The 27,903-nt window shown below is 37.3% G+C and overlaps 1 protein-coding gene across 5 annotated transcripts; it reads left to right on the top strand.

The window, feature by feature from the left end:
- Positions 1–178: 178 nt before the first annotated feature.
- DNAI3 (dynein axonemal intermediate chain 3) lies at positions 179–27,903 on the top strand. 5 transcript variants are annotated; one of them, XM_058030050.1, is made up of 23 exons: positions 3,313–3,333; positions 5,755–5,838; positions 6,081–6,119; positions 9,615–9,796; positions 10,336–10,440; positions 11,265–11,402; positions 12,765–12,964; positions 13,215–13,331; positions 13,990–14,174; positions 15,073–15,194; positions 15,296–15,385; positions 15,792–15,905; positions 17,293–17,424; positions 19,287–19,360; positions 20,687–20,837; positions 21,589–21,676; positions 22,328–22,458; positions 23,805–23,868; positions 24,234–24,364; positions 25,020–25,224; positions 25,627–25,715; positions 26,945–27,078; positions 27,671–27,903. In XM_058030050.1, exons 2-23 carry the CDS (start codon positions 5,769–5,771, stop codon positions 27,675–27,677), a joined length of 2,568 nt encoding a protein of 855 aa, XP_057886033.1. In that variant the 5' UTR covers positions 3,313–3,333; positions 5,755–5,768; the 3' UTR covers positions 27,678–27,903. The 5 variants fall into 5 exon arrangements, with proteins under 5 accessions (XP_057886034.1, XP_057886033.1, XP_057886032.1 ...); XM_058030049.1 differs by having other exon boundaries at positions 25,624–25,715; XM_058030051.1 differs by lacking the exons at positions 3,313–3,333; positions 5,755–5,838 and adding an exon at positions 179–226 and having other exon boundaries at positions 25,624–25,715.

The raw sequence follows: 27,903 nt of genomic DNA, 5'->3' as shown, positions 1-27,903 counted from the left end.
CCGCGCCCCAGACCCCCGCCGGTGGTGGGGTCTCCCGCGCACGGCATGCTGGGACAAGTAGTTCTTGCCTGGCGCGTCCCTTCAAGCAGCCGCCGCGGGGGCGGGTTTGCAGAGCAGGGCGCTGATTGCCTGTTCGAGCCGTCAATCACGGCTGGCCCGTCGCCATGACAACCGCGCGCTGCCGGGGACGCGCCGGGCCGGGGCCGAGCTCGGGGTTCCCGCGCAGGTAGGGGACAAAGGGCACGGAGGGGAGCCGGCCTGTGGCAGCGGCAGCGATGAAATGCCCGAGGTCCGGGCAGCAGCCGGCAGGGCACAGCCGCTGGTGGGGAACCCGCCACTGCCCCGTGCGGCCCAGCCGCCCCTTCCCGCGGCTCGGCCAGCGGGCCCCAGGCGGCGCCTTCCCCCCTGCCCTGAGGGGCGCTGGGGCTGCGAGCGCTGCCCGGCCCGCATAGAGCGCGGCTACTGCAAACCCCGCAAACACACACCCTGCACGGGATCTTGCACAGCGACTCAGCTCACAGTTCATAGATGAGATGGTCATTTTTCTTACCTCTGTTTGAAGAAGTCTTATCTAAAGTAAATTTTTACAATATAGCATTTCTGTTTCAAAAGTCCCGACAGTGCAACAAATGTTACTGTTTGGATCCTGGCAGCACCATGTTATGACAGCTTCTATGTCATAGTTAGTAACTTTTTAAGTACCAACCAAATTGTTACAATATTTTAATGACCTAAACCAGCTGCACTGGCTCATACCAGAAGTTCTGTCCGGGTAAGATAATAGCAAAGCCATATTTCCACTTTTTGCACCCTTTTTATTTTTGTGGTTTTTTTTTTTTTTTGTTTTGTGGTTCAATTTCTACAGCCAGATGTATTATCATAATTTTTAGTAGCCCTCAATTTTTCATCTGTCAGTTTGCCCTGTTACATTGTGAAATTGTGTGCTTCTGGCAGCTGTCCTGTCCACAGGCAGTATATTTTCAAATTCACACACTTACTGTGCAATGAAACACTTCTGCAGTCCTGTTGTTTGTTCCCAGTTGTTTGTTCCACATCCGCAAGCTCATGTGATGCCAGCTCGATCTCGTGTTAGGACCATGAATCAGCATCTCCTGGTCACTTTCTCTGTGTCTCTTGTGATTTCGCTGACTTCTATCATACCATTTTCAGGCTAAAAATAATCCTAGTTTACTCCCAGTACAAAATATGTTCTATGTCTTCAGTCATCCTTGTTATGCCTTTTTCAATTTTAATCTATTTCTCTTTGAGTAAGAGAAAGAAGACAATCAGAACACAGTATTAGCCAACATTCTAATGAAGTTTTCCATTTTGTTCTCTTATGGCTTTCTTATTAGTTCTTAACCTAATTTTACACATTTTGTACTTATCATCCCAGATACTGTAACTACACCTGCTGGTTTCTATCAAATGACAAAATCAACAGGTTCAAGTAAGCCTGATTTAATGAAAAGTTGTAAGTGTGAAACCAGGTACATTCAAATTGAACTATTTATATGCTGAAATTATTTGGCAGTTGCCAAAACTTCAGCTTTACTCACTACAACTTATACAGTGAAGCTGTGTCCAAATATGCACAAGATGATTAATATTTTTTAAATAATTTTGTATTATTTGCTCTTTGTGTAGCGCAAAATAGAACAAATTTAATTAAAGGCAGCATTACACGTGAATCTCTGGAGAGACAAAGTAATTTTCAAAATGATATTTTTAACAGGTTCCTAAATGTTTGCCAACAGAAATGTGGTTTTTAGCTGGTTAGTGATGCAACAAAAAAAGCAATTAGCACGTGGTTTTGATCCTTTCCTTGTATTGCTTTTGTAAAATGGACATGCATCCAATTCTTCTGTCATTACAAATTATAGTAAATTACAGTCCTGAAATAGTAATGCACACACACTTGACCTTAAATCATTCAATTAGGCAACTAATGAATCATTCTGTGTCCTAAAATCAGGCAGCATCTTTTGCAGAACTGATAGCTAATTAGTTTTTGCCTTTTGCGGAACCTAGCAACTTCACGGATTTGTTTTTAGCTGTAAATGTTTCAGTACATTAAATTATTAGGAGAACACTGATTTTATTTTTTCCTCTTAAGCCTAATGTTCAAAATATTAGAGCCATCTGTAAACAAACTAGGCCATTAAATGTCAAACAAAGTTGTCAAATATTTACCCAGACTTTAGCAATTACATAATGTAACACTGTGTTCCACTGAAAAACTGCTGAAAAACTAGACAACATAATTAATGAAATCTAAATATTACTTACTTTCTAAAAATAAAACACATGGCAATATTTATAACAATTGATTTTCAAAAGCTATAATTTTACATAGATTTTGCACTCTTAAAATTTACAAATTATGTTAATTTATATGTTGTTTCCAACCTCTTCTCAATCATAGAATCATACATTTTTATAAACATAATGGAAAGGCATAATACATTTTTGTGTGCATTAACCAGTTCTTTTTAAATTAGCAGTATAGAAGTACCCCTAAGAGAACTGGAACTAACCATAGATTAAAAAATTAATTGTTTTGGTGACATTTTTAGACAGTCCACTAATATAGAATTATTTTTTTCATGGCTTTCTTGACAGCATTTAATATTTTGTATAAAAACTTAGGGGGAAAAAAGCAAACCCCCAAACTAAGAGGCAACTACTGAAAATAGTATCTTTTAACTTACACATTGGGACTTTTGTTCTATCATCCTTTTTTGGAAGAGGGGAGGTACAAAAGGCTTCTCCCCAATACATATTTGGAAGTTTGGTGTGTGTGTTTCCTGAAGGGAGCACCTGGAGGTTACCACATTCCTGTGTAAAAACCAGCTTTGCATCGAGGCTGTGGGCCTGGTAATGCTTCCAGAGAAGCTTCTGGAAGCTCTGCCTTTGCTTTCCCTGCAGGCCTTCCCTGTTTCCTGAGCACGGCCGCTCACATGGCCACAGGAGGAGGGAGGGGCAGGGCGATGGGGTTCTGGGGATGCTGCAGAGGAGGATAAGCAGGCTGCAATTTCCTGTCTGCTCTCTGGCTCGGAGGCCCTGAGCATGCCAGAGGGAAGCACCAGCAGTGCCACTGGCTGCTCTGCTCATCTGCAGCCCTTAAACAGGGCACTTCTCTATTAACAAATGCAAATACATGCACCAGGCACTGACACCAACACCACCACCACGGCCCTGCTCTCTGTGCTGCTGCAGCTACCTCTGTACCTCCTCCTTTCAGTGATGGAGGAGGAACTGAGTACTGGGACACCATTTTCAAGAGTTTTAACTCTTTTTATAGGGAAAATATGCTTGAAATCCATTGAAAGGGTGAGTTATTTTACTAAACATAGGATGTGAATTCTGTCAGCCTTCTCAGTGTTTCCTCCATTCATGTGACCTAGAGATTAGGGTACTCAGAGGAACTCACTCAAAATTTCCAAACTAGCTTTGTTGCAGTGCATAATTATGAAATGGTGAATTAAGACATTGTGACTGGAATATATATATGAGATGGTGTATATTGTCCTTCAACTAATTTCTACAACAGCTGCCCTCCCCTCCTGGCGGGGATCCTGGAGGGCTGTCTCTTTTACACAGAAGCATAAATGTTGGTTTCAAACTAGAATAGTCACAGAACTATTTACAAAATTGGTCACAATTTTTATACATAAAGTATGCAAGAAGCTAGATAAGAAACAGCTTTGCACAGCTTTCCTTTTTAAATAAGGAAAAATTAGTCTCTTTTGACCATCTGAGTTGATGTGCACTCTCAGTGAGTGTTTCAGAGCTATAAGCTAAGCACATTGTATGGACTCCTTTGAAAGATTATACATATCTATGAAAATATATTAAAATACATACATATATATATATATATATATATATATATATATATATATATGAAAATATATTGGCTTACACAGAACTATATTAACAGTGTTTCAACTCCTGTATTTGAGAAAAACACTGTGAGAAGGAGGGTAGAAAAAATTCCCAACTTTCTCCTTAGATTAATTATATTTAATTTTTGCAGGGGCAGGGGTTAAAAAACATCATCCCACATATAGCAAAAGTTTCAGAATTCTGAAACATTAATTTTCTTTGCGTTGGTATCATCATTGCTTTTTGTAAGAAGCAGAAGATTAAATTGCTACTGTTCTTCAGACAGATTAATGAGGGGGACTGCATTTGCCATAATCAAGACAGATTAAACAAGAGAGAAGTACACTAACATGCCATGGATGGCCCCTGTGACCTGCAAGAACCAGTATGGCACAGGAAAGAGTTTGAAGATTTATAGAGTATATTTTTCTACTCTGATTGGAGTGAAAAAGAAAAAGGCATAACTGTTATAAGAGTGTCAGACTGCTCACATTAAAGCAAACACTGAAATTTACCTTGAGTTCATGGGAGGCCAGCATGTATCCCAAACCTCAGCTATTCCATCAGGCTATAATCCATGACCTGTATGTTGTCATCAGTGGCCATCTCCATGCTAAAACTGAGATCAGAAGCTAAGATTATATTGCTTGCTTCTGGAGTATTTGAGAACTGTGTTACAAAACAGTAAAGCACTGTTTCTCAGTCTTGGTATGCCACTGAAATTGCAAATGCACAGGCCACAGCATGTTTGTTTTAGCACTCACTATTTTAGGCTGTTCATAAGGAAACCCTCAAGACAGAACATTAATTTTATAAACTCACCTTTTCACCGTAAGCATCTTGACAGAAAATGTGCTGTTCATGTGCACAGGCAGACAGGCTGTAGCTCCTGTAAGAGATCACCAGAAATTGTTATGTCATGCCAGCGTTCCTGGAGGTGCCATCTCTTTCTGTCCTGTCTGCATCTACTTTCCTCTTGTTAGTGGTAAAATTGTAATAGCACCCAAATACTGTAAGTGCTCTCTAGACATTTAAAAAATGGTTCCTCTCCCAGTGTGAACATGGGAGGGAGGATACAAGTGTGAACATGGAGAGTGTGAACATGGAGAGGGAGGATACAAGCAAAGTGAGAGCCCCATTGTCCTCATCCTATCTGAACACCTCTGGCAGTTCAATATTAACACCAAACAATTTTAACGCTGCTAAGAGAATTGGGCCAGCCTGATTTAGTTGTTCCACCGGCTGCTGTGTGAGCACCTCCCACATGATGGTGCTGTCCAGCCTGAGCAGCGGGAGGCTGAACCGCGTTTCTTCTGAGTCTTTCCTGCCCTTCTGTTCTAATCCTTTCTCCAGATATTGGTATGAAAGAGAGCAAATGAAACAACTAGCCTTCTATACAATATCGTCTCCTGCCGTGTGGTTGCTTCATTTAATCAGGCGTACATCTTCCCGAGTTTGTCCTCTGCAGAGCTGCACTGAAAAATAAACTGCAAATAGAAATGCTTTGTGCAGCTGGGTAATGGTTGACACTTACAAACATTGGGACAAACATTTATAACTGCTCTTCCCACTTTATCTCAGATCCTTAGCTTTCAGTAAGGGAAACCTCTATCCTCATTTAACCTGCTAGTATTTTGGACAATCAGTGTTCATTCTTGAACACCCTGGGCAAAAGAAGTTTTTCCATCTATTACACATGATATGAAAATACAGCTTATGATTTAAAACTATGAAACATACCTTTAGCTGCATATGAAAATATTATTATAATTATAAGCTACATAAAGTCATGGACAAAATTTTCACTCATACATGGTGCATTCTGTTGTCTACTTAAAATTATTAATGATATTTATCTTTCTCTAGAGAAATCTGAAAAAATGTCAAAAAGTGCCAAATCCAGCCAGAGCACCTTGAAAGATTCAAAACCAGCAGCAAAGAAACAAAAAGGTAAAACAAAGCTAAGGAATCATGAAAAGGAAAAAGAAACACATCTTGGTAAGGTACAGCAAAAATGAAACAAGCAGCAATCTGGGCTCACATGAGATCTACCTTAATTATTTTGGCCCCATGCATTAAAAAAACATGAGATCAATTAGAATATGCTATTTTATATAAATAACTGAGAGAGGTAAAATTACTCATTATAATTCTGTAACCAACACTGATAACATCATGTCCTTATATTTCAGGTAAACAAGATGAAGTTGATCTTTCTATGGCCAGTATGGGTAAGTGCTATGATGACTGAGCTTTAAAGCAGTGGTTCTGGAATACTCAAAGCAGTTTGAAGTTTCAGTGTTACTAATGCAGAGAATAAAAAGAAAATATTTTTTAATGAATGGGAAAAAATAGAAACTATTTAGAAATGCAGTTATCACAGTAATTACAGTGGCTCTCTGAGTAGCAGACAGTGCAGCGGGAAACAGGTATGGGGTTTAGAAGAGGTTTTTTTCTTGGTTTGAGAGGAGTTGGGATAGAGGGAAATAGGCATCCTAACAGAATTATAGGGTGCAAAATCTTTGCATTTAGAAATAGTTTAGCAATTGAAGGAAAAAAATGATTATTTTAATAATTCATTAATCTTTGATCTTTTTTGAACCATTATTAAATTTCATTAAAATATTATTTTAGCATACCACTTGTGGTTCTTAATCATAGATACCAATAGACATCGATTAGCATCTTTTTTTTCTTTGTAAGGGAAAAAAATAACCATTTAAAAGTCACAATTAGGTTTATGTTCAAGTAAAGTTAGGTTTTAAGCATGGCCATAATTAAGGGCTAAAAGTATGCAATTATCCAAATTTAAATATATTCCTTCTTCTTAGACACCAAATGATTTCCAATGTTTTCTTATTTTCCATATTTCTGGTTGTATTTTTCTTCTGACCCAATTTGTGCAATTATCCCTCAGATATAACTTAAATTGATACCAAAGTAAAATTTATCTGTGGTTTACAGGAACAGTCCAAAGGGTTATCTTATTAATTGGCTTGTAACAATACAGCTTTTATTGTTAAAAGCTAAAACAGAGTGGCAAACAAGGGGTACACAAACTTGGTAATTCTAAAAGAAACTGTAAATCACTTGTTTTCCTCCATAATCCTATGAGCACTGCGTGAAAATTGTTCTCTGGTTAGCATCACCAAAATGGCTAAGCTGCAGTTTATGAAAATGCACAAAAAGTGATCCCTCTGATGATTAAAGTGGTGCTTTAAAAATGCACCACTTTAAAAATGTGCTTTCAGTGTTGCAGGAGATAGTTAGTAAGAGAGAATTGTACCTCCACCTGCTGGCAAATAAGGTTAGAGCTCTAAGAGCTAAACCAGTGCCAGGAACCTGGTGCTGAAAGCAGGAAAAAAACACGGGTGTAAGCAAACTCTGCCTGTGCAAGATTTAAACACCGTGCACACACTCCTTAGGCCTGCAAGTGTTCTTTACTTCTTCCTTAGAGTTTCTTGGTCTTTTATGGAGATCTCCTAGCACTAAGAGCTGCTGACTGTTACAAATGATACAGGTACAATTTACAAATAGAAAAACAACGTGAGGCCTATGATCAGATGTTACACACTTTTTACTGGAAAAGAGCATTCAATAATAATATTTATAATGTAAGAACTCCAGTATCAGCTCCTTATATTATAGACTCTGTTTAAAATAATATTCTGCAATATGGAATTTTAATTCTTTAGACTGAAAGGTATAATTTTAATTCTGATCATTTCTTTGTTTTTAGTTTGGGTTTAAGCAATAGGGAGTTGAAAAAAATGTACTTAGAGTATCTGTATTACTCTGTTTCCTCTTGTAGTGATGTCCATTGTATTCTTGCTTAACTTTAATGCATGCTTGTATTGTTTCATTTGACAATGAAACCTACAGCTCTTTAAAAGGATTTTTTTCAGCATTAGCATTTGTGCACAAGGCTTACAACATGATTCAGCATTTAAAGAACAGCACCATAAAAGCTTATTGTAGCAAACAATAATGTCTAAACCAAACATTCCTCCTGGCTGGGATTTTTGAGGTCTGGTGTTACCAACAGTGAGTTTGGACCAGATGACTTGGAGGCCTTTGCAATCAACATCCCTATGATTCTGTATTTTTTGGAAGCATCCACACAGAAATCCTGGAAATCTCCAAGATATCAAAAAGGAAAATCATGCAATATTCATTACAGCTTGTGATGAGAGTGAACTAATGGCCTGTGCATGCTACAGATTGTATGTGCTATGAAATAAGTAGTGGACACTAAGTAATCCATACTTGGAACAGTGTAGCATGCACCAGAAATATCAGGCATGCCATTAATTTTAGTGATGACTGTGGCAGAGCAGATGCAGTGGAGTAGCAGCACTGAAAGATTTTAAAGGATAAATGTCAGATTCATCAAACATAATGTATTATGTGATAGGATTATGCAGAGATTAAGGAGGATTTACCATTTTGTGAGTCCTTGTTGGCTTAGATTAGAGATGACTTCTCAAAACATGCTGACACAGCTGGTCACAATCATCATTTGAGGTATGTCAACTTCTCTTCAAGGCATGCACAAAGAGGAAAAGCCCCACAGGTGCCGGGAATTAAGATAAAATACTAAGTGATTTAAACTAAGAGACTGAAACAAAGAGAGAAAGTATCACCTATTATCACAGCCAGCACATTTCAGTTCAGTAAAACAGTATACACATCCCTAAGTCTTTTAGTTTCCAGTTCACCAAAAAGATGAACATCTCCTAACCTGCCCAGACAAAAATGTAGCAGCCTTCATGAGGAATGCTCTTTCTGGGCAGCTGAGACAGAGCATGAGTCTGCTAGCAGGGCAGTGCAGCAGAGGAGTCTCAGGGGCAGGAATCTACTGGCTGGGCCTAGAGGGATCTTGGCCCCTTAGAGCTGTCATGCAGCTGGAGACAGAAGATGTGAGGTGTAAGAAAGGCCAGCATTACACACATTGCCCTACTCACATACAGCTGGCACGCACAGTGAGAAGCACTGCATGCTATCCCCAGACTGAGTGTTGGCAGAGCACAGCTGACAGGTCACCTAACTGCATCCAGCCTCCCCCAAAACAATGCAGATATCCATGCTAGCACAAAGATAAGCAATATCTTATTCTGAGTTAATATGAATGAGCCTAACAGACATCGTGTGTGTAGAAAACAACAATTCTCCAATAGAACTGAAAATAAATATCTGACTTTAATCTCAGTGAGCTTGCTTTAGTCTCATTTGATTGGTGAGGAATAGTCTCTCCTGCACTCTGAACTCAATGGGAGCAAGATGAAAGTCCAAAATCAGAAAAGCATCCTCACCTTGATTTGGCTTAATATGGTGCTGCCCTATAAGGAAGGACCACAGGGTATTTATTCAAAGGCTTTCTTAAGTCAGAACCGTGCAGTTTTGCCCTTAATATATTAAAACCAACCCCTTAAAGATTTTTCACTGAAGTTGTTAATTACCTGTTCATCAAAAGAAAAAAAAGCTCCCCATACCAGGGAGATCATAATCCTTATGTGCAAAATGTTGGGTAGAGTATTTTCAAAGATTAATAAAGTAAATATAATTTGTATTTCATGCCTTCCAAAATAGCAAAAACAAAGCCGAGAGATTCAAAGGCATAGGTGAGAGATTCAAAGGCATTATGCTAGAAACAGTAAAGACATAGACTTATCAAAGTATACATGCATGTTTAAACAACACTTATGTAATTTTGCTTTTTTTCAAAGGCCACCCAGAAATCTTTCCTTTGCTTTTGACTGAAAAGACCCAAGAAATTTTTAATTGCCGACCTGACGAAGATGTCACAGAAGAAAATAATTTCAAGTGCATTAAAAAAGAGGACATAATTCAAGACATGAAAACAAGAGCTAAATCTTCTGATTTCCTCCCTTTCAAAAAAGTTATCCTAGTATGTAGCATATTTCATTCTCTCTTTAAGACTTATGCTCTCAGAGTGTCCATTCTTTTGGAGAATGGGTCTGTTCTTGTTTGGCTCTGTGTAAACACACTGATGCTGTAATATCTTAGTGCTAGAGGTCATGGACAGTTGTTGACTCTAAGTTTCTCATGGCTTGCCATGCATTTTTTTTTTTACTAGCTTCAGATTGAAAATATGCTAAAAGTAGCATATATTAGTTTTGATTCTGTTAACTGACAGAGCTCCACATACTTGGCTTCCCCTTATGCATGGTCTGTGTATTGAGAATCATTGAAACAGTTTATTTTCTGTTTAATTGTCTGTATAAAAGATTAGTTTTGTCCCAGACTTATTTTTATTACAAAATAAACCCCCATCTATTCCTTTCAATTGGCACATTAAATTCTCCACTAAGAATACAAAATTAACCTAACACACTAAATTGGTGGTAGCTTTTCCAGTCACAACTTTATGTTTATTTTGAGTATTATTTGTTTTCAGTTTTTCACTAATTTTTTTCATTAAAATAGGAATATCCAGGGGAAGAACTCTTGGTAGTTTTTGATCCAAGCTCACAGTATGGACAGAACTTTTATATTGTTGCTTCTGAAGAAGCCAAGGAAAACTTTCTAAAGGTAAAATCCAAGTATAACAGAGCATTGTTCTATCTATAAATATTTTAGAATCTAGTCTCAAACAAAGATGTCAGGAATAGTATTCTTAAGCACCCAGTATTTCTTTAATGGTTAAGCTGATAATGGAAAAATATGTGTATCACTGTAAAAATATATTTTATTCTGAGAAGGGCTAAATTTAGGTTTTGCATTTTACTTCGGAGGGCCAGTAGAACCCCCACTGCTACATTTTTATCATAAGCATTCATTTTCTCTGCCAATAATCAGTTTTCTCAGACATAAAAATAACAGAAAATAAACATATAGAGCGTTTTCAAAGAAGTATTATACTTATTTTTCATACTATCTATGAATATATTCTTCAAATCATGAAAATGTTCTTGAGTTCTAAATAGCTCCAGATAAATAGAACTTGTACACTGCATCATAGGAGAATGTTTATAGAAAGATTATATAATTTTTGAATATGAGTTTGCCATCCAGCATCAGGGAACAAGGAGAAGAAAAAATTAAGAAAAATAAAATGCAGTTCCAGGATAGAGGGTCTAATGGAAAAAATCACTATAAATTCTTTTTATAAAAAATTATTTGCTTTCAAGACAACAGTCTCTCTTTAGCAATTAAATATTAAATATTATTGGAAAATTCTAATGCACAAATGAACAGGACCTCAGCCAGCCCTGCCCAGGGGCACAGTATACTCAGACTCACTGCTCTGAGACAAAATAAAGAATGTGTGATTAAGACTGAAACCTGTAGTTAATACTTACATTTCTGTAACAATTTTTTGAAAAAGTACCATTTCTCACTGTTTGATATCACAGTCTTTAGAAGCTGCAGAAGAAAAAGAAGAAACAGAAGAAGAAAACATAGAGGAAGCTCCAGAACCCCGCAAACCTTGGGTTTCCCTTGGCAGCGAAAAGGAAGTTGAAGAAGAATCTCTTATAGAAAGGGAGACAAAGGTCAGAATCAACAGATGTTAGTCAATGAAATAAATATAAAACCCCCATGTTTATTTTTAAAAAGCAACAAGTCAGGAAGTTGGAAGCTGCAATCCTAGTTTTTCTTGAGGTTTTTCAAGAAAACTAACAGAGAGAAATAGAGACATATCTAAACTTTTAACAAAAGCTGAAAGTGCTGCAGAAACTTTTATTTTGAACTCTATTCTCTAAGTCTTGCAAATTAGGCATGTATCACCACCTTGGACATAACCACTTTTTAAGGTTTAAGGTCAGAAGTCCTGATCATCTTTGATCACTGGCAGCTCTGCCACTTTTTGCTCAATTTACCAAGTGACCAGATGCCAATGGGAGTCATTGCTCTGTTTCCATGAAGCTCAGGGAACAGTTCTGGTATATGAATGGCCTCTAAGTAGCATGCAACAGTCTTTAAGTATCCATAGGTATTATAAGCTGACTTTACAGAAGGACATATTTGATTAATTAAATCTACAGATTATACATATATATATATATATAGAGAGAGAGAGATTATATGTCCAAAAACTAGACCCACTCACAGCTGTCAGCTAATTGGTGATGTGTGAGGCATCTCCAAATATCTAACTGTCCATGAGTGATTTTTACTTGTACCTAAGTCCCTCTTCAGGGAAGACTGGCTAAGTTTTGATAGTTCTCAGCAACTGAACATCTTGCATACACCTAAAATAATGTCTGATTGCTCTAAAGCTATATCACAGTCATTTAATTTAATACATGCACAGTCCAAGAATTCCATATTCTGCATTCTGCTGGCAAGGTCCAGTCACAAGTATTTTAGCTTACTTTCCTTTCCAATTCTGTGAGAGGTGCTGGGGAAAAGTACCGAAAAGTACCTGGATGTGAAACCAAGACAAATCAATACCCCTCTACTGCCTGAAATCAAGTGCCTACTTCTCTTTGTGGACAGAAGTCAAGACACATCCTTCTCAATATAAGGAAACTCCTCTGAACTTCCACCAAAAGGGAAGAGCTGAAAATTAGGTCTTGGAAGCCTAATTCAGTATTATATAAGGCTTTCTGTAAATCAATTAATTAAATGTGCAGTTTTGATACCGGATGAATTAGCAAATGTAATTCTGTTTCCTCCTAGCAGTAATCCAAAAATGCTACAACTTCTAGTTTTACAAATACAAACCTGTCTTCTATTACATATGTAGTTTATTTATAAGAGCACTTCAGAATTTCAAAATGCAGAAATATGAATAAACTCAGTGCAGAAATTGTTAAGGGAACTAATTCTACCATTATATGAATGCAGCCATTTTAAAGAATGAGCTTTCCAAAAGCTTTCTCTTTTCAGCTATGGAAATGTATCTTTTGCAGATTAAGTACAAGATCTCTCGAGTTCGCAGGCAGTTTGGTGCACCCATTACATTTACTGACAAGAATGCTGCAGATGACAAAGAGAGCTATGCTGAATGCACAGCCTATGAAGACAATACTTTCAGTATTAAACTGCTTGAAAGGGATGTGGGGGTGCAAATGGTTCCAAAACTAAGAGAAGCTACTACTCAGACAAAATGGTAAGCATGAGAAAACATTTATCAGCTGATTTATTAAGCTATGCACTGTTTCTTATCTCAACTAAAATTCTGGAGTTACTCAGTTATAAACTGATTAATAGAAAAAAATTGGATGCTCTGTTTGCATCTTTTTTCTTAAATATTTTTTTAGCGTCTAGAAAAACTATATATTTTAATTTTACACATTAAATAGGTTTCTGTCTTTGAAATGTTTTCTATACTTACATTCAAATTTCTTCCAACTGGGTAGGACGTATCCAAAAAATGCATCCACGCAGTATTATCCAAGGGAGTTGTCAAATGAAGCAAAAGCAGAGAGTCTGTCATCTCAGAGGCTGAAAAAATTTCTTACAGCAGTACGTTTAAGGTAAAATTATTGCAGCAGTACATTTGAAGACTACCTGAAATAATACAGAACACAAGCAAGAACTCTTGTCTGAATGGATCATTGGTCTAGTCAAATACCAATTTTATTTTATGTTTCTATATACTTTTTTCCTTTTTTATTATTATAATATTAACAAACAATAACTTAATACTTCTTTATATGAAAATAACCATGAAGTCTATATAGATATGAATGTTGCTTTACATAGATATCAGAACTGCTAAAGTTAATAGTGATACGTGTTTTCCAACAAACTGCAAAACTTCCCACTCATCAGATGGTCGTGCAGTAAGCAAAGGTGCTGTCCTACCCCTGATTATGCCCTTAGCCATGTCCCATTAAGTGGGACAAATCCTACTTAATGACATTTTTTGCACAAAGAATTGGACAATTGCTCTGTACTTGGCCCACAAAGAACTGAAGCTAAATTCTTGATACAGTAGCTATTTCTGTTTAAACAGAAGATTGTTTCCTTGCAGTGATACAGCACTGAGGAATTAACGCTTGATTTTTAAACTAATGTGACCATAATTTTGTGAAAAACAGAAGCTATCTCTTTACAGAAATGTTTGTAATTCTACTACTGAGTAGTCACATCTGGATTATTGAAGTCTTAACTGTTCTTTTCACAAAACAGAGTGGAAATTGCACTGCAGCAAAATGAAATTATGAATGTTTTTTTTGATGACTGGAAGGCCCTCGCAGAAGACCAAGAAGAAGGCAAGCCAGATGTTTATTTTACAGAATACCAAACATTTACAGATGTGCAGTATCTCAAGAACAGAACCATTAGCTGCGTTTGCTGGCATCCAACCATTTATGGTAATGCAGTTTTAGTACTGATTTATATGACAGCTATAAAATAGGCATCTTTCATAAAATCATCAACTTTTAAATTTAAAAAGAAATCAAAACTGATTTAGTATCCCTGTTTGTATTGCCAATTTGAGGCAAAATGAAAAATGAGACAAATTCTTTGTAGAATTCATATAGGCCATGCCACGTCCTTTACCCTAATGTACAAGTGGAGATTACAGGTAAGAGAAATTTCCCCCCGTGAGGCTCATTTAAGCAGGGTTGTGGTGCCAGACTCTTCAGATGGCCCTGCATAGCACTGTGCTTGTGCCCATGCCTGGCTCTCACAGCAGCCTCATGCTGGTGAGGAATGTCACAGCCTCAGCAGGACACGGCTCTGCCAGTGCCAGGGAGCCTCACAAGACACACAAAATATCAACTCCTGCTCCCTGCTGTGCATTACTGCTCTGCACAGCCAGACCCAAAGGCACAGTTAAGTTCCATAAAAATGCCCCAGCTCCCAGCATACTACTAGCCAACACTGCAGCCTGGGTAAGAAAATGAATTGGGTTACAAAGATTTGTTTACATGGTGGGTGGCCAGGTCTACATGTCTGTCACATCATTTCAGGTGCATTATTACATCATTGAGGAGCATGAGCAAAAAAAGAGGAGTTTTATCCTGATGCATAGGTTCTATGACTCATTTTAAAATAACCTAATGTTAAGTAACGAAAATAGTCTCCTCAAAGCTGATCTGAAAAAAAAGAAATATACATGGTTGGTTTGTTTGGGGTTTCTTTCCTGCTTGGTGGGGTTTTTTCCCTGTATTCAGAAGGTATAAATATAAGTCATTTAGGATAATTATCAATGTGTTGAAACTTGAGTTGTCTCTTTTGAGAAAATTTATTTTCTCTTTTGATTAGGGATTATAGCACTGTCAGCAAGAGAGCAGCCTTCGTATGAAGAACAAGTAAACCTTTCTAATAAATCATTGCTACAGTCAGTTATACTTCTCTGGAGTATATTTGAGCCTTCCTGCCTCCAGGTATTTAATCATGACTTTTAAATATGCCAAGTATTTAAATAATATGAGAACAAACAAATGGTGTGACTATTTCTCAACTATCTTGTTTTTCTTCTCTCTAGTTGGTGTTGAAGGCTCCTGAAGACATTTACTGCTTTCAGTTCAGTCCAAGCAATCCAAATTTCATTGCTGGTGGCTGTGTTGATGGACAGGTTTTTCAATCTTTAAAAATAAAATTGCATATTTCTGTATTTTCTTCCAGTATAAAAATAAGGGTGAAGAGATGTACTCAACATCCATAGTAACACAGTGACAGACAGAAGACAGATGTCACAGAGTCCTGAAGCTATGTCTGGTTATTCCATAGCTGAGCCATTACTGTACTGATAAATAGGTCAAGTCACAAAGACTTGTTTTTAGAGACATATGTAACCTTTCTTCTGATTGCATCAAGCTGAAGAGAAAATACTTTAAAGACTTCACAAATTCTAGTGCAGAAAGTGAATTTCTTCTGTTTCCCCAAATCGTCATGATTTGAAAAAAAAAAGTGTATTAATGCACATTGTATCAATACACATATACAAATATAATTTGTAACATACTAATTTATCATTGTAGGTTGTATTGTGGGATATTTCTAAACATGAAGAAAGGCTGGAAAGTACAAAGCCTGTTGTTGAGGAAGTCACTGACTCTGCAGAGGGTGAGCCAGGAGCAGCAGTGGTGACTGAGGTAACTCTGGTGCTGATGGGTGGATATGGTGCGCAGGGGTTCCCCAGCAGTGAGCCCTGGCACACAGAACACCAGCTGCATCCTGGGCTGCATCCAAAGCAGTGTGGCCAGCAGGGCAAGGGAAGGGATTCTGGCCCATACTCTGCTCTGGTGAGATCCCACCCAGAGCACTGCATCCAGCTCTGCTGCCCCCAACACAAGGAGGACATGGAACTGTTGGAGCAAGCCCAGAGAAGGGCCACACAGTTGATAAGAGCACTGGAGCACCTCCTCTACAAAGACAAGCTGGGAAAGTTGGGGCTGTTCAGCCTGGAGAAGGCTGCATGAAGGGCTCATAGCAACTTTCCAGGATCTGAAGGGAATCTAGAGGGAAGCCAGAGAAGGACTCTTGGTGTGCAACTGTAGTGACAGGACAATGAGTAATGGGTAAAAATTAAAAGAGAGGAAATTTAGGTTAGATATTCAGAAGAAATTGTTTGCTTTGTGAGGGCGGTGAGACACTGGCACAGTTTGCCCAGGGAGGCTGTGGATGCCCCAACCCTGAGAGTGTTCAAAGCCAGGTTGGAAAAGGCCTTGAGCAACCTGGTCTAGTGGGATATGTCCCTGTCCATGGCTGGGGGCTGGGACTAGATAATCTATAAGGTCCACTCCAACTCCTTAACATTCTGTGATTCTATGAAATCAAGATAACAGCTATTAATATGTTAAATACTTCTGTTATAAGTATATTGCAGTGTATCTGTATGTCTGTGGAGAAAAAACAGGCGAGGGTATCCTGACTCAAAAGAGGGGAGTAGATAATCTTTGCAATGAGACACTAGAAAGGAGAAGATGAGTTCATGAAATCAAACCTTTATCACAATTAACATGGTATAATTTCTATCTGATTAGTACAGCTAAAAGGTTTACTGCATTTTGTGCAACTTATGTTTTAGTGAGTCTGTTCTTCAATGGGCACCAATATACCCTCCACTCTAACCTTAAAAAGCCTGTCAAACACATATTGTTTCTACTGAAAAAAATACTGAAAGTATTCTAGATGTTTATGAACATAGAAAAGGTAGCTTGGAGAAGATGATTTCAGTAGAAAAAGACAGTAAGGAGGATAAGCAGAAGAAAGCCCCGAGAGGAGAGGAGACATTAATGATGTCTGCATATGTGTGGAGGCATGTTGGAAATCTTTTTAGAGCTTTATATCCAAAGGCCTTTTTTGATACTTTCCTTTTTTTTTCCCTCAAACGGAAGGTATTAGACCCCTAAAAAGTGCTATAAACTGATCTGAAATATATGAAAAAGCGTTAACAGAATGCAAAGTAACCTTTTATTCTTTGATCTACTATTTTATTTTGAAAATGCACTAAGATATCTTTTCTTAAAACATTTCTAGCCATCACCTAAGAAGCAAGCCCAGTACAGTAGCACAGAGCCACCTCTAGTGAGAAATTGTGCAGCCTCTCCCACACCATATTGTCATACACAGCCAGTAACAGATGTACAATGGCTACCATGTAATGTTGAGGTGAGTTTAAAAATTAATTTCTCTTCTTTTTATCGCTTTTCTAATCTACTACCTCAGAAATCCTAATGTAAACTCAAGAGAAAATACTAGAGAGTTAATTATTTGTATTCATTATTTCTCACTGCATTTAGCAAATACTAATAATCTGGTGCCTCTTGTTGTGTTCATTGTGCTTTACAACTGTGCTGTGCTCTCAGTCTGATATGAATCTACTAATACTGGAAAAAATTTCCACAACTTTACAGACAAGCATAATTCAAAATTATAGTAAGCTTTCCATATTTAAAATGTATTGAATTTCTACTATGAGCAACCTAGCCTGTCACTAAGAATTCTAAGCAATAACTTCAATTACCTGAAGAATGGCATTATTGTAGTCACCTTACTTTTTCCATTATAGTTTTAAAGCACCAAAGTGCTTATAGTCTATAGGAACACTGGGTACTGATTTACTATCAAAGTATTGCAAATGGTGCTAAATTCATTTGAAATGCAAATGTAGTCAAATGCAAAGTAATGACAGTGGAAAAGCAGGCCAAGAAGAAGAAAACTGAAATCTTTAAAAGGTTTATGGAAATTATTTATCAATACATTTTTGAAAAAAAATCTAAAACTTCACAGACACTACAGTCCTTAGTGGCATTTCCAGAAAAGTGAGAAAAGGGGGACACATATATCATCAAATGTCAGCTGATCCCTCTGTTCATTATTATTTTATACAGTAATAGTCATGGATACTAACTGGTACCAGATGTAAAGTATGAAGAAAGGGATTGGATAGCAGAACATTGTTGTGGTTTTTGTTGTTTGGGTGGGGTTTTTTAGTAAAACTTTAGGCTCAGAAGCCTGTTTTTGTCTTCATCTAGCATAACAGATACAGGAGACCCATGCTTAATAAATAACACTGACAAAGGAGTCACTTCGCCAGTATTTAGCAACATTACTGGGACATACTTTTGTTATGTAAACATGGAGTACTGTCAGCCTTTGCACAACACAGCAGCTTTTATGGCACTGTTCCTGAAATCAGCAGTTTTATAATTACATATTAATGAAAAAGTATTCAAAGTTATATCCAGAATCTAATTCAGCTTTGCCTGCCTGCATTACTGCCATTGTGATTCCAGATAGACAAACTGATTTTTAAGCCTAATTTGGCTTACAAAAAATAGCCGAAATTTTGCCACATACTTGGTAAGTACAGTTTTTCCCAAAATATGTTTGGTTTTATATACTGGAAGGTAGATTTGATTAGCCTATAATCCCTTGTTACCTCTGACACCTTTCAGTTATTTTCCTGAGTAATTAAAATTCATTTGCTATAAACCAATAACTACTTGGTAAATTATAAATAGTATAAAACTTGCAGAACCCCCCCCACAAAAACTAAACGATTAATAATTAACATTTGAGGGCACCACTACAATCCCACAGTGAGGTCTAGCCAAGTGATAATTTAAGATAGGTGACCCATGGTATAAACTTGGCAAAGACACATCACTCCCACTACACTGAACTGTTGGAGATAAATTTCTCAATTACTGGTTCTTTGGTTAAACTGCATAATAGAAGTTACAAACATGGCAAATTAAAGAGGTAAGTATTTATCCTGCTAAGTTCATTTAGAATTTTAGGTGTGAAGCAAGCAAAGCTGGTATCAGTTCACTTGAAGCATATTTGTAAAATACCTTGACTTCATAACTGCAAATTAATGAGCCCTGATTTCCAAACCTTAGCCAAGCAGAAACAGTGACTTAATTTCTAGTAGCCTGTTTTAGGTGTTGAAGTACTTACATATCAGAGTGTGATTTTTGTCTTTCATCATCTTCTTCCCCTGTAATAATTATTACCATTATTTTCAGGAAAACCAAAAGGGTGGAACTTCTGAAAACAAAGATGAAAAAAACCTGCAGCTTGTAACATGCTCCCCTGATTGGTATGTGCAATACATACTCTACAAGAAATCTTCCAGTTTCCTTTGAAAAGCTTTATGAGGCATAATCCATAATTTAACTGGCACATTTCTGGATTCCTATCAGCAACCCTGAATGGCTGAAATTCTGTATGCAGAAGACAGCTCTTGCCCAGTTAAACCCTTTACAGTAAAGGCATTAAGAGTTTATTAACTGAAAGCCCTTGCATATATATGCTTATATTCTGTGTACCCCCTTCAGAATAGTGTTGATCACACACATGTTAGCCTGGAAAGCCACATCCCCACACTTGCATTTGTTTGTAGGACATGCACAAAAAGCTGTTAAAAGATTCCAAGGCTTATTTCTACAGAAATACTTTAAATTACATATCAATTTGGAGACTTATCTAGCAGAATTACTCTTTGTGAATCTCCTCTTTTGTGGACAAAATAGTCATGATAGTTATATTATTATTCTGTATGAAAGACTAGCAAGGGAGGCAGAATGCAAAAAGTGGAAATAAATGTTTACCTTTCATGATGTCAGAAGGCTTAAGGCTTCAAGGCTGCATGGGTGGGCTCAATCATATATTTGTTAGTTACATCAAAGGGAGTGTCAGAGAGAGCAAAATTTTATAATGATGCTAAGTTATTTTACCTAATCAAATAACAGAGAAGACTTTGAAGAATTAAATGAGAAGTAAGATTACAAATGCAGTTCTTAATAAGTTTGCAGTGTAATATAATTAATACACATAGAAGAAATTATTTTAACTACTCACACACCAGGATTCCAAATTGAAAGTATTTGAAGTTAAGAACAGGGAAGCCACTGTAATGTCATACTTGAAGAGCACATGTCCCTGAGCAACTCCTGTTAGAAAAGGGAAAGAGATATCAGCAATGAAGAAAGTTTCATTGGCTATATCAAACCTGAGAGTGAATGTCCAGAGTAGAACAAAAGGAACAATCAGAGGGCTGAAGAGTCCCATGAGATGACAAATATGAGTGGGACCATTTGCCTTGAACATCAGCAAATTAATTGGTACACAAAAACTGAGACTGAACTTCAGTTTGAGTTACTAAATTACCTGCTACAGCCTTCAGGAATTTCACCCAGGCAGTGCCAGTAAGTTCACCCAATAACTGTCCATAAGCAAACTGGATGAATACTGAAAGGGTGAATGAAGAAATATATTTCATCATTTGCAAAAGAAGCAATTAATTATCTAGCCTTTGTCTGACTTTCAGTCTCTACTGTTATATAAGGCTTTAAAATGTAAGGAGAATTGCTTGTAGCTGCAAACCAAAACACTCTAAAATATACATTATACAATTATTTTGCAGCTCAATATTATTTTGGGATATTCCATCCACGGAACGTCGTGAAGAATTTTTATCTGCAAAAATAAAGGAGGAGAAAAGATCTCAGATGCCCCCTGGTGCATATGATGACACTGATGAGGATTTAGATCTCTCCTGGAAACCTCTCATAAAGGTAGTGTCCACAAATACAAAACACAGGGATTGAGCCAAGCTGTAGATATGGCCAGAACTCCATAGGAACATATTTTGCTTCCCAACTTAATTTTTTCCAGCAAATTGTGACTTCCTTGTGATTTTCTTTCTGATTATGAAATTAAATACTTCGACATTCCTTTGAAACTTCAATAAAATACATTTTGAAAAGCTAATTTATGAGAAACAGCATGACTTCTAAAAAACTGCAGTAGGTGCAAAAGTAGTTATGTAAATACTGTAAGTTCCTGTCAACCTTTTCAGATGCTCTACTGTCTATCTCAGTGGGTTCCAAATAGTGCAACATGGTCATGATCAGCAGAACCATAATTACCAGCAAACCAACATTCACTCTCATGAAAACAGCCATAGCAGGTTGTGGGAAAAAAAAAAAAAAAAAAGTGAGGATGGAAACAATGTTAGGTAAGAAAAAGAAGTTATAATTTTAGACATGCTGATCTGTGCTGCTCAGAATACCTGCAGCTGATACAGTTTTTGAACAAGCAAAAAGTTGGGTTGTTTGGGCTTTTTTGCTAGAAATAAAGCAAAATTCTTACAGGAAGGAGGTAACACAAACACCATTTTTTCCATGCTTGTATGTGAGGCAGCAAATACTGATTGTGGAGTATTACACACTGCAAAGTTCTGTTCCATTACAGCAGAAAGTAATTTAGACTTGTACCTCACAGATGTGACAAAATGGTTTAGCAAATGCACTTCTTCCTGAGCAGATCAATCTGCGTGAAAGGGATAACGACACAGAGTATGGTCCCACGAGAATCAGCTTCAGGAAACTGCAGTATCGTTTCAAACCCCCAGGTAACATTTTTATTACACCTTACTTACAGAGGAAAATGTTTTTAATAAGCTTGTATTTCAGTATATACATAATATATACATAATAAAAGCTGAGCAACAAATACTGTATAGCTACACACATTTGGAGAAGATTTCTTAAGTATAGTGTGTAACCTACGTGCACTGACTAGGAAGAGATGTACAAAAAAAATCCAAACTGAGCAATTCCATATACACAGTGACTCTATCCAGCTTCACTTAAAAGCCTATGCAAATCCCTCACCCAATCTCTTTATCCCTGAAACAATATGTCCTTTTCAGCCATTACAGAAAACTATTTTTAGAAACATAATCCATTCCCTGGAGCAGAGATGTTAGCTCCTGGCTGTGGCAGCTATGGGTGATGTGTAAGGGCAGCTCCCACAGAGACACTGGTGCTGTGTAAAACTGGCACAGAACAGGATGGTGCAACACCCTGAGCGTTGACTGGGTATAAGAAGCACTGACTTCAGAGTTGCAGCAATGGGGAGACTCCACCAGGAAACAGTAAACCTACAGTAAACCTGTGCTGCTTTACTTGGCAGTCTTTCTTCATATCTCTTCTTGAAATTCCCCTTGTCCACAAACCACCTTTCCAATGTGTAACAAAAAGATGCCACTGTCATTTCCCAGGGAGGGTAAGACCTCGGAGCACACTAAGAGGATCTGTCAAAGAGAGCACATGTGCAGAGATGAATGTTTCTTCAAGCAAAAATCTGGAACTGCTAGAGAATATATCCACAGACTTCTTTATTGGAAAAGAAGTAAGTGAAAATCATGTATTACCAATGAAAATGTTAATCCAAGATGTCTGAAAGACTGAAGAGCTAAATAACAGAGTTTTCACAAATGTATGGACTTGCACGTTTTCTTCAGGTATAACTGAAAAGATCTCTCTGAACATGCCACCTTTTACTTCCACTTTATACATTATTAATATTATATTATTAACTAATACATTATTAATACTGTTAGCTACATGCTTAAAAATAATAAACCTCCAATGTTCAGTAGACTATGAACCATTACTTTAAGAGCAGAATTAGAAGACATTTCCAAAATATGTTGAGCTTAACCACCTATTAGGATCCAAAGACTATTTCCTTATTCCAGAACACATAAGATTAGTAATTTTTCTAGTGTCTCCCCACATGTCATGTGAAAACATTTTTTCTACAGTTTGCCCCCCAACTTAATTTCCCATTTGGAAATTCCAACTATTCATAACCTGCTACCTACCCTATGCTACTAAAATTCATGGGTCTTTCCCAGTTCTGAGTTCACATGGAAATGAAAATTAGACTCCTTTTTGCTTCCAGTCAGCTTTTCCCCAAATACTGGAGCAAAGTATGAACTATCAAAAGCAAACACCTGATTCTGCAGAAAGGACTGCTTACATTCATCATGGCAAGTAAAGCTGTTTTGGCAATACATAACTGAAAAATGGTGATGCAAAACTATATTGTGTTTTCAGTCACTGGCTGCAAATTCAGGTTCTCATTTACTCAGATCATATTTAATGATGGTGATGCCTTTCCCTGGTATTAAAAGTGGAGAGCCAGACAAGGTTAAGCGATAAGGGGTTTTTACCTCAGTATGTGATAAGGTTCATTACTGGTGCATCACTTTGCCAATGTGACCCAATGCACACACACAACAGATCTTGTATACAATTTATAGACCTTCCAAATTAGCTTATCCCCAATGGGAGGCCTGGATGAATGGCATTATATTCCCCCATCTGAGGAATTCTCCCTGGATGGGCCAAATCTCCAGTTTACAGGAGATGTTCTAGAGAGGACCTTGGTTTCCCAGGATAGTGTGGGGTTTTCCAGCCTCCTACTACAAGGCCTTTAGGATGTTTGGTCTCCTGGCCTAACAGAACACTAGGACTGTGCTAAATTATTAGACTTAAGGAATTACAAGTCTGCATGCTAAGAATACTGAGGATACATAAAAGTTATATAAAAAGTATATAAAAGAAAAGGCAAAAAAATCATCTTGGCATCAATGGTTATAATTAAGAAAAGTCTCAGCTTAAAAACAAATCACTTTGAAATAAGCCACCAAGCTCTAACATTAGCATTTGCTTGATTTTTTGACATTACAGGATGGAGAAGTTGTTTATTCTGAATGGAAAAAGAAAATTGATGCTAATACAGCAAAACCAGTTAGTAAGTTCAAGCTTCTCAATACCTGTTTAAGCCTTTATATATTACTAACTTGAAAATATTTGTGTCTATACTTCATCTTTTTAAGGTTCTTGCTCATAGCTCTAATAGTCTCTCTCACTGATAACACCTGGATTTAACAGTACACCCTCAAAAGTGAAAGCACTTTAGCTGGCATGAGAAAATAGTACAAAGATATTGGCACAAATCATGAAAGTAACTAGATTTGTGGCAAATCCAATTCCTGTACCTTGTGAGTATAAAAAAAAAAAGAAGCTGATATCTTCCAGGGCTGTGGTAGGTCCTGCACTCTTGTTTCTTGATCCCTAAGGCACTAGTAACAAGCAACTGCCTTTTTCCTCCAATAGGTCAGAAGCACTCCCAGAAATACTCCCTCCACACCGAAACTATCAACACTCTCCAGAAATCTCCATTTTTTAAAGACATCTTTCTAAGCATTGGAGGCCAGAGCTTTGCCATTTGGAAAGAAGGAGTTACAGTAAGTTACTTTAACACAGCTGTAACATTTGTGATAGGTGTACAAGAGTACAGTCCTGCTATAACAGGCTCAGAGACTGTATTTTCAGAAACATGTAAGTCATGAAGCTTCATATCTTCAAACAGATATAAAAGAAGCTTTCCATCTTCACATCAGAAAACTGTTTTAGATAGAGCTTAGTAGACTTGCCTTTTACAGAAAAAATGAAGTGACTTTCTTAAATTCCAACTTTGTAAAAGGCATAGCTTACCAACTATTCATTTCTTCTGCTAGGGAAATGCCTGCTGAACAAATCTGAAGAAGTTGTATTTTAGGACAAGGTTATTTCAGCACATGAAAACAAAGAAACGTGGGGTTATTTTAAGGGTCTCATGCAGGAACTCAGGTTACCTGCACCTGAAAAAATCTCCAGACCACAGGTTTTAACAGCAGACAGACAAATTACCTGAAGAGACTGGAAGTGAGATACCAGGGTTTTTATTTCCCCACAATCCTTTTTATCTGCAGCAGGTAGCGGGAATTTTGCCATTGATATAATTTTTGTAATGGAACCATTTAAATGGTGAGCATTTTCCAAGACAGAAGCTCTGAAGCAGTGACTTGATAGTACTGTTTAATTGTCTGGTCTATCTTTTGTTTTACAAAAAAAATTAAGAATGGACCAATACTTCAGTCAAGCTGCTCTGCAGGAAGATACACTGCAGGACAATGGTCCTTAACAAGACCAGGAGTTTTCTTCCTTGGCAGAGACAATGGAAGTATAGATATTTGGGACTTACTGAAGAAAACTCATGAAGCATCTCATTTCCAGAACATCTCCAAATCAATCATCACTTGCATCAGTCCCTCCATTGCCTCAGGTATGTGGGTGGTGATTGTGTTTATTGTGCTACACTGTTTGCAAAATGGCTCATGACTCTGAATTACACAAATCTTACTACAAATGATCTTATATAAGTACATACTTCCACAAATTTAACATTGTACATACAAAAATGGATACTTCAGTTCTAAGTGTACTATCATGGCATAAAGGCAACTAAAAATATTTCATTTTTTAAAAAAGTATTTTAAAAGAAAAACTTGAAAGGGATTAATGAAATAACAGAGCAAGAAGGTTGGGGTTTTTGCTGCAGTGAACAACAAACTAAAAAGACCAGAAAAAAACCAAGAACTGTCTGTAGCTTGTCTTTGGGTGGAGGTTCACGTTGCTGTTGGAATTTGGATTGTTTATACTTTTTTTGTCAAATATCTTTCAGCAGAGCAGCATTTTCTGGCTGTTTCTGACAATCTTGGAGTTCTGCATATTTTGGAAATCTGTCAAACATTATGTCAACCTCCAAGTAATGAGGTTAGTAAGAATTTTTATTAAATCTCTTTGACACTTTATCCTGAAAACTCCAACACAGAAACAAGTCTGCATCTTCAGATAATGGCAATTAATTTGAGATCAGTACAGCCGTATTCTCCAAAGATCACCTGTAGCCAAGCTGGCTTTGTACAGAGCTTAGATAAGAGTCAGCTAAAGGAAATCAGTGATAGGTGGCAGAATTCCACTGTTCCAACCTGGATACATGAAAACACAATTAAGAGGCCAGCATTTTTGTCACATCCATAAAATGACACCTTTCATGCAGTAAAACAATGTTTTAGAGTGCATAGCAATGTATATATATTGAATTCTTTTTTCTTTACACCTTCTTGTCCACATTTGTGTTAAATTTTTTTTCCTTATAATTTGGACATTCAATTTACATGTCTTTATATCTGGTTCTGGTTCAGTGAAAGCACATTTTGAAAGCTGTTACTAACATTCCCACTCATTCACGCTCTTGAAATAAGGACCATCTGTACCAAAAGGCCATGGGAACAATGCAAGCAGTTTTAATTTCCCTTTTTTTTCTACATAGTTTTCAGTTTTTCTTTTCCTCCACCTCCCAGCCAAAGATCCAGCTAGTGTGTCAGTCTAGCAGTCTTGCCTCCTGCCTAGTCTGTTACTCTTACACCACAAAACCATCTTCCCATTCTCCTGCAGTGTAATGTTTATGTAGGCACTTAAATCGTTTATAAACATCCCATAAAGGTTTGCCATGCACAGAGATGCAGTAGGCAGCAATAAAACATCTCATCAGCAGCTTCATTTTAGTAAAAACAACTTCTCCAAAGCAAGGCAGGAGCTGAGTGATCTGAGGAAACACATTGCTCCTGCACAGATTACCTTTGCTTTGGAATCAAACTCTTTAGGGTGCAGAATTATCAACCAAAGAACGGCCACTAATATTTAGATTATGTTCATTGTAACTGAAGTATTCACTGAAAACCACTAGGCTGTTGAAGAGACTAATAAAAAGTAAAACACAGAATCCCAGATAGAATAAATGCAAAATGTACTACCAAAGTATGGTAGTTGATGGTTTCTTTGTGCCTGAAGTTTGTCACACCTTTGAATTGTTTTTCTGCAAACTACTGGGATAAATAGAGATATATCTATTTCCAATTTGGATGATACCATTGAGATCATCAGCAAGAGATCTGTGTCTTTCAGCATGTAGTGACCCTTGTTTGTCACTGTGTTTACAGCATGCAAAAGTACTCGATTACTTCAAAAGAGAAGTCAAATATCTGAAGCACTGTGAAGAGGAGTTTGAAGAGTATCAAAAGTTTCAAGCCAAAACAGAAATGAAATTGAGCTGGAGACAGAGAGACAGAAAACAGTATGTTACATTTGGAATTAAGAAAATGTTCTGTATTTCTTTTTATCTTTAAAATGCACCTGTATTGCTAGACAGGATTTTCCACAAAAAAAATCAGGATGGGCATAATCAGAATTGTTTAGTATCTCTTTATTTCATATCTATGGTTCTTAAGAATGGAAAAGATGGTCCCAGTTCATGTGGTGCATTTCTTGGTCAAATGAACCCCCCTGCAAGAGCATTAGAGCCTATGGACATTTAACAACTATAAATTTGCTTTTCATTTTACACCAGTTGCTTGGTCAAAGAATTACATTTTGTCAGCTTCCCTATAAACTTCCCTATTGCTCCTTCAAGCAAGGATGGATTCCAGCCTTCCCTTCTTTACATACGAATTTTGCTTATCCACTTTTGTTAAATGGTTTAATACTAAATAACTAAACTGTCATAATAACTAAACTGCCATGTCTCTGGTTGATTGATGTAGCCCATGGAGATGCCTATTTTCATTAATTTGTGACAGCACTGGCACAATCCACTGGAAAGCAATGGGGTCACATACAGTTTCAAAGCTTAACAGTGCATCATTGCCTGGTTTGTTTTTTTCCTTCAGATTATGACTACAGAAAAGAGAAAAAGAGATGGAGGATCAAGAAAGTGCACATTATACTGTGTTTCTAGAGCTGGAGAAGCAGATAGTAATGGATTTAGAAACAAGAAGTACTTTCCTCACTGGATGCTTAGAGCCCATTATCCCCCTTAGAACAAGCAAGCTTCTTATTGAAAGGCCTCTATTTCAGCAGAATGTGTTTAGCTTTGGAAATAAAGAATCTTGCAGCAAGAGAT

The sequence above is a fragment of the Melospiza georgiana genome, chromosome 9 (genome assembly GCF_028018845.1).
Source record: "Melospiza georgiana isolate bMelGeo1 chromosome 9, bMelGeo1.pri, whole genome shotgun sequence".
In the NCBI taxonomy this organism is placed as follows: Eukaryota; Metazoa; Chordata; class Aves; order Passeriformes; family Passerellidae; genus Melospiza; species Melospiza georgiana.
This window is presented reverse-complemented; position numbering and strand designations above follow the sequence as displayed.

Bases quoted from the DNA above. Each gene is read 5' to 3' on its own strand.
- DNAI3 (XM_058030053.1), top strand. From the start codon at position 5,769: ATGTCAAAAAGTGCCAAATCCAGCCAGAGCACCTTGAAAGATTCAAAA. The intron at 12,965-13,214 runs GTAAGCATGAGA...CCAACTGGGTAG, and splicing joins GCTACTACTCAGACAAAATG to GACGTATCCAAAAAATGCAT. The intron at 17,425-19,286 runs GTGAGTTTAAAA...CATTATTTTCAG, and splicing joins GGCTACCATGTAATGTTGAG to GAAAACCAAAAGGGTGGAAC.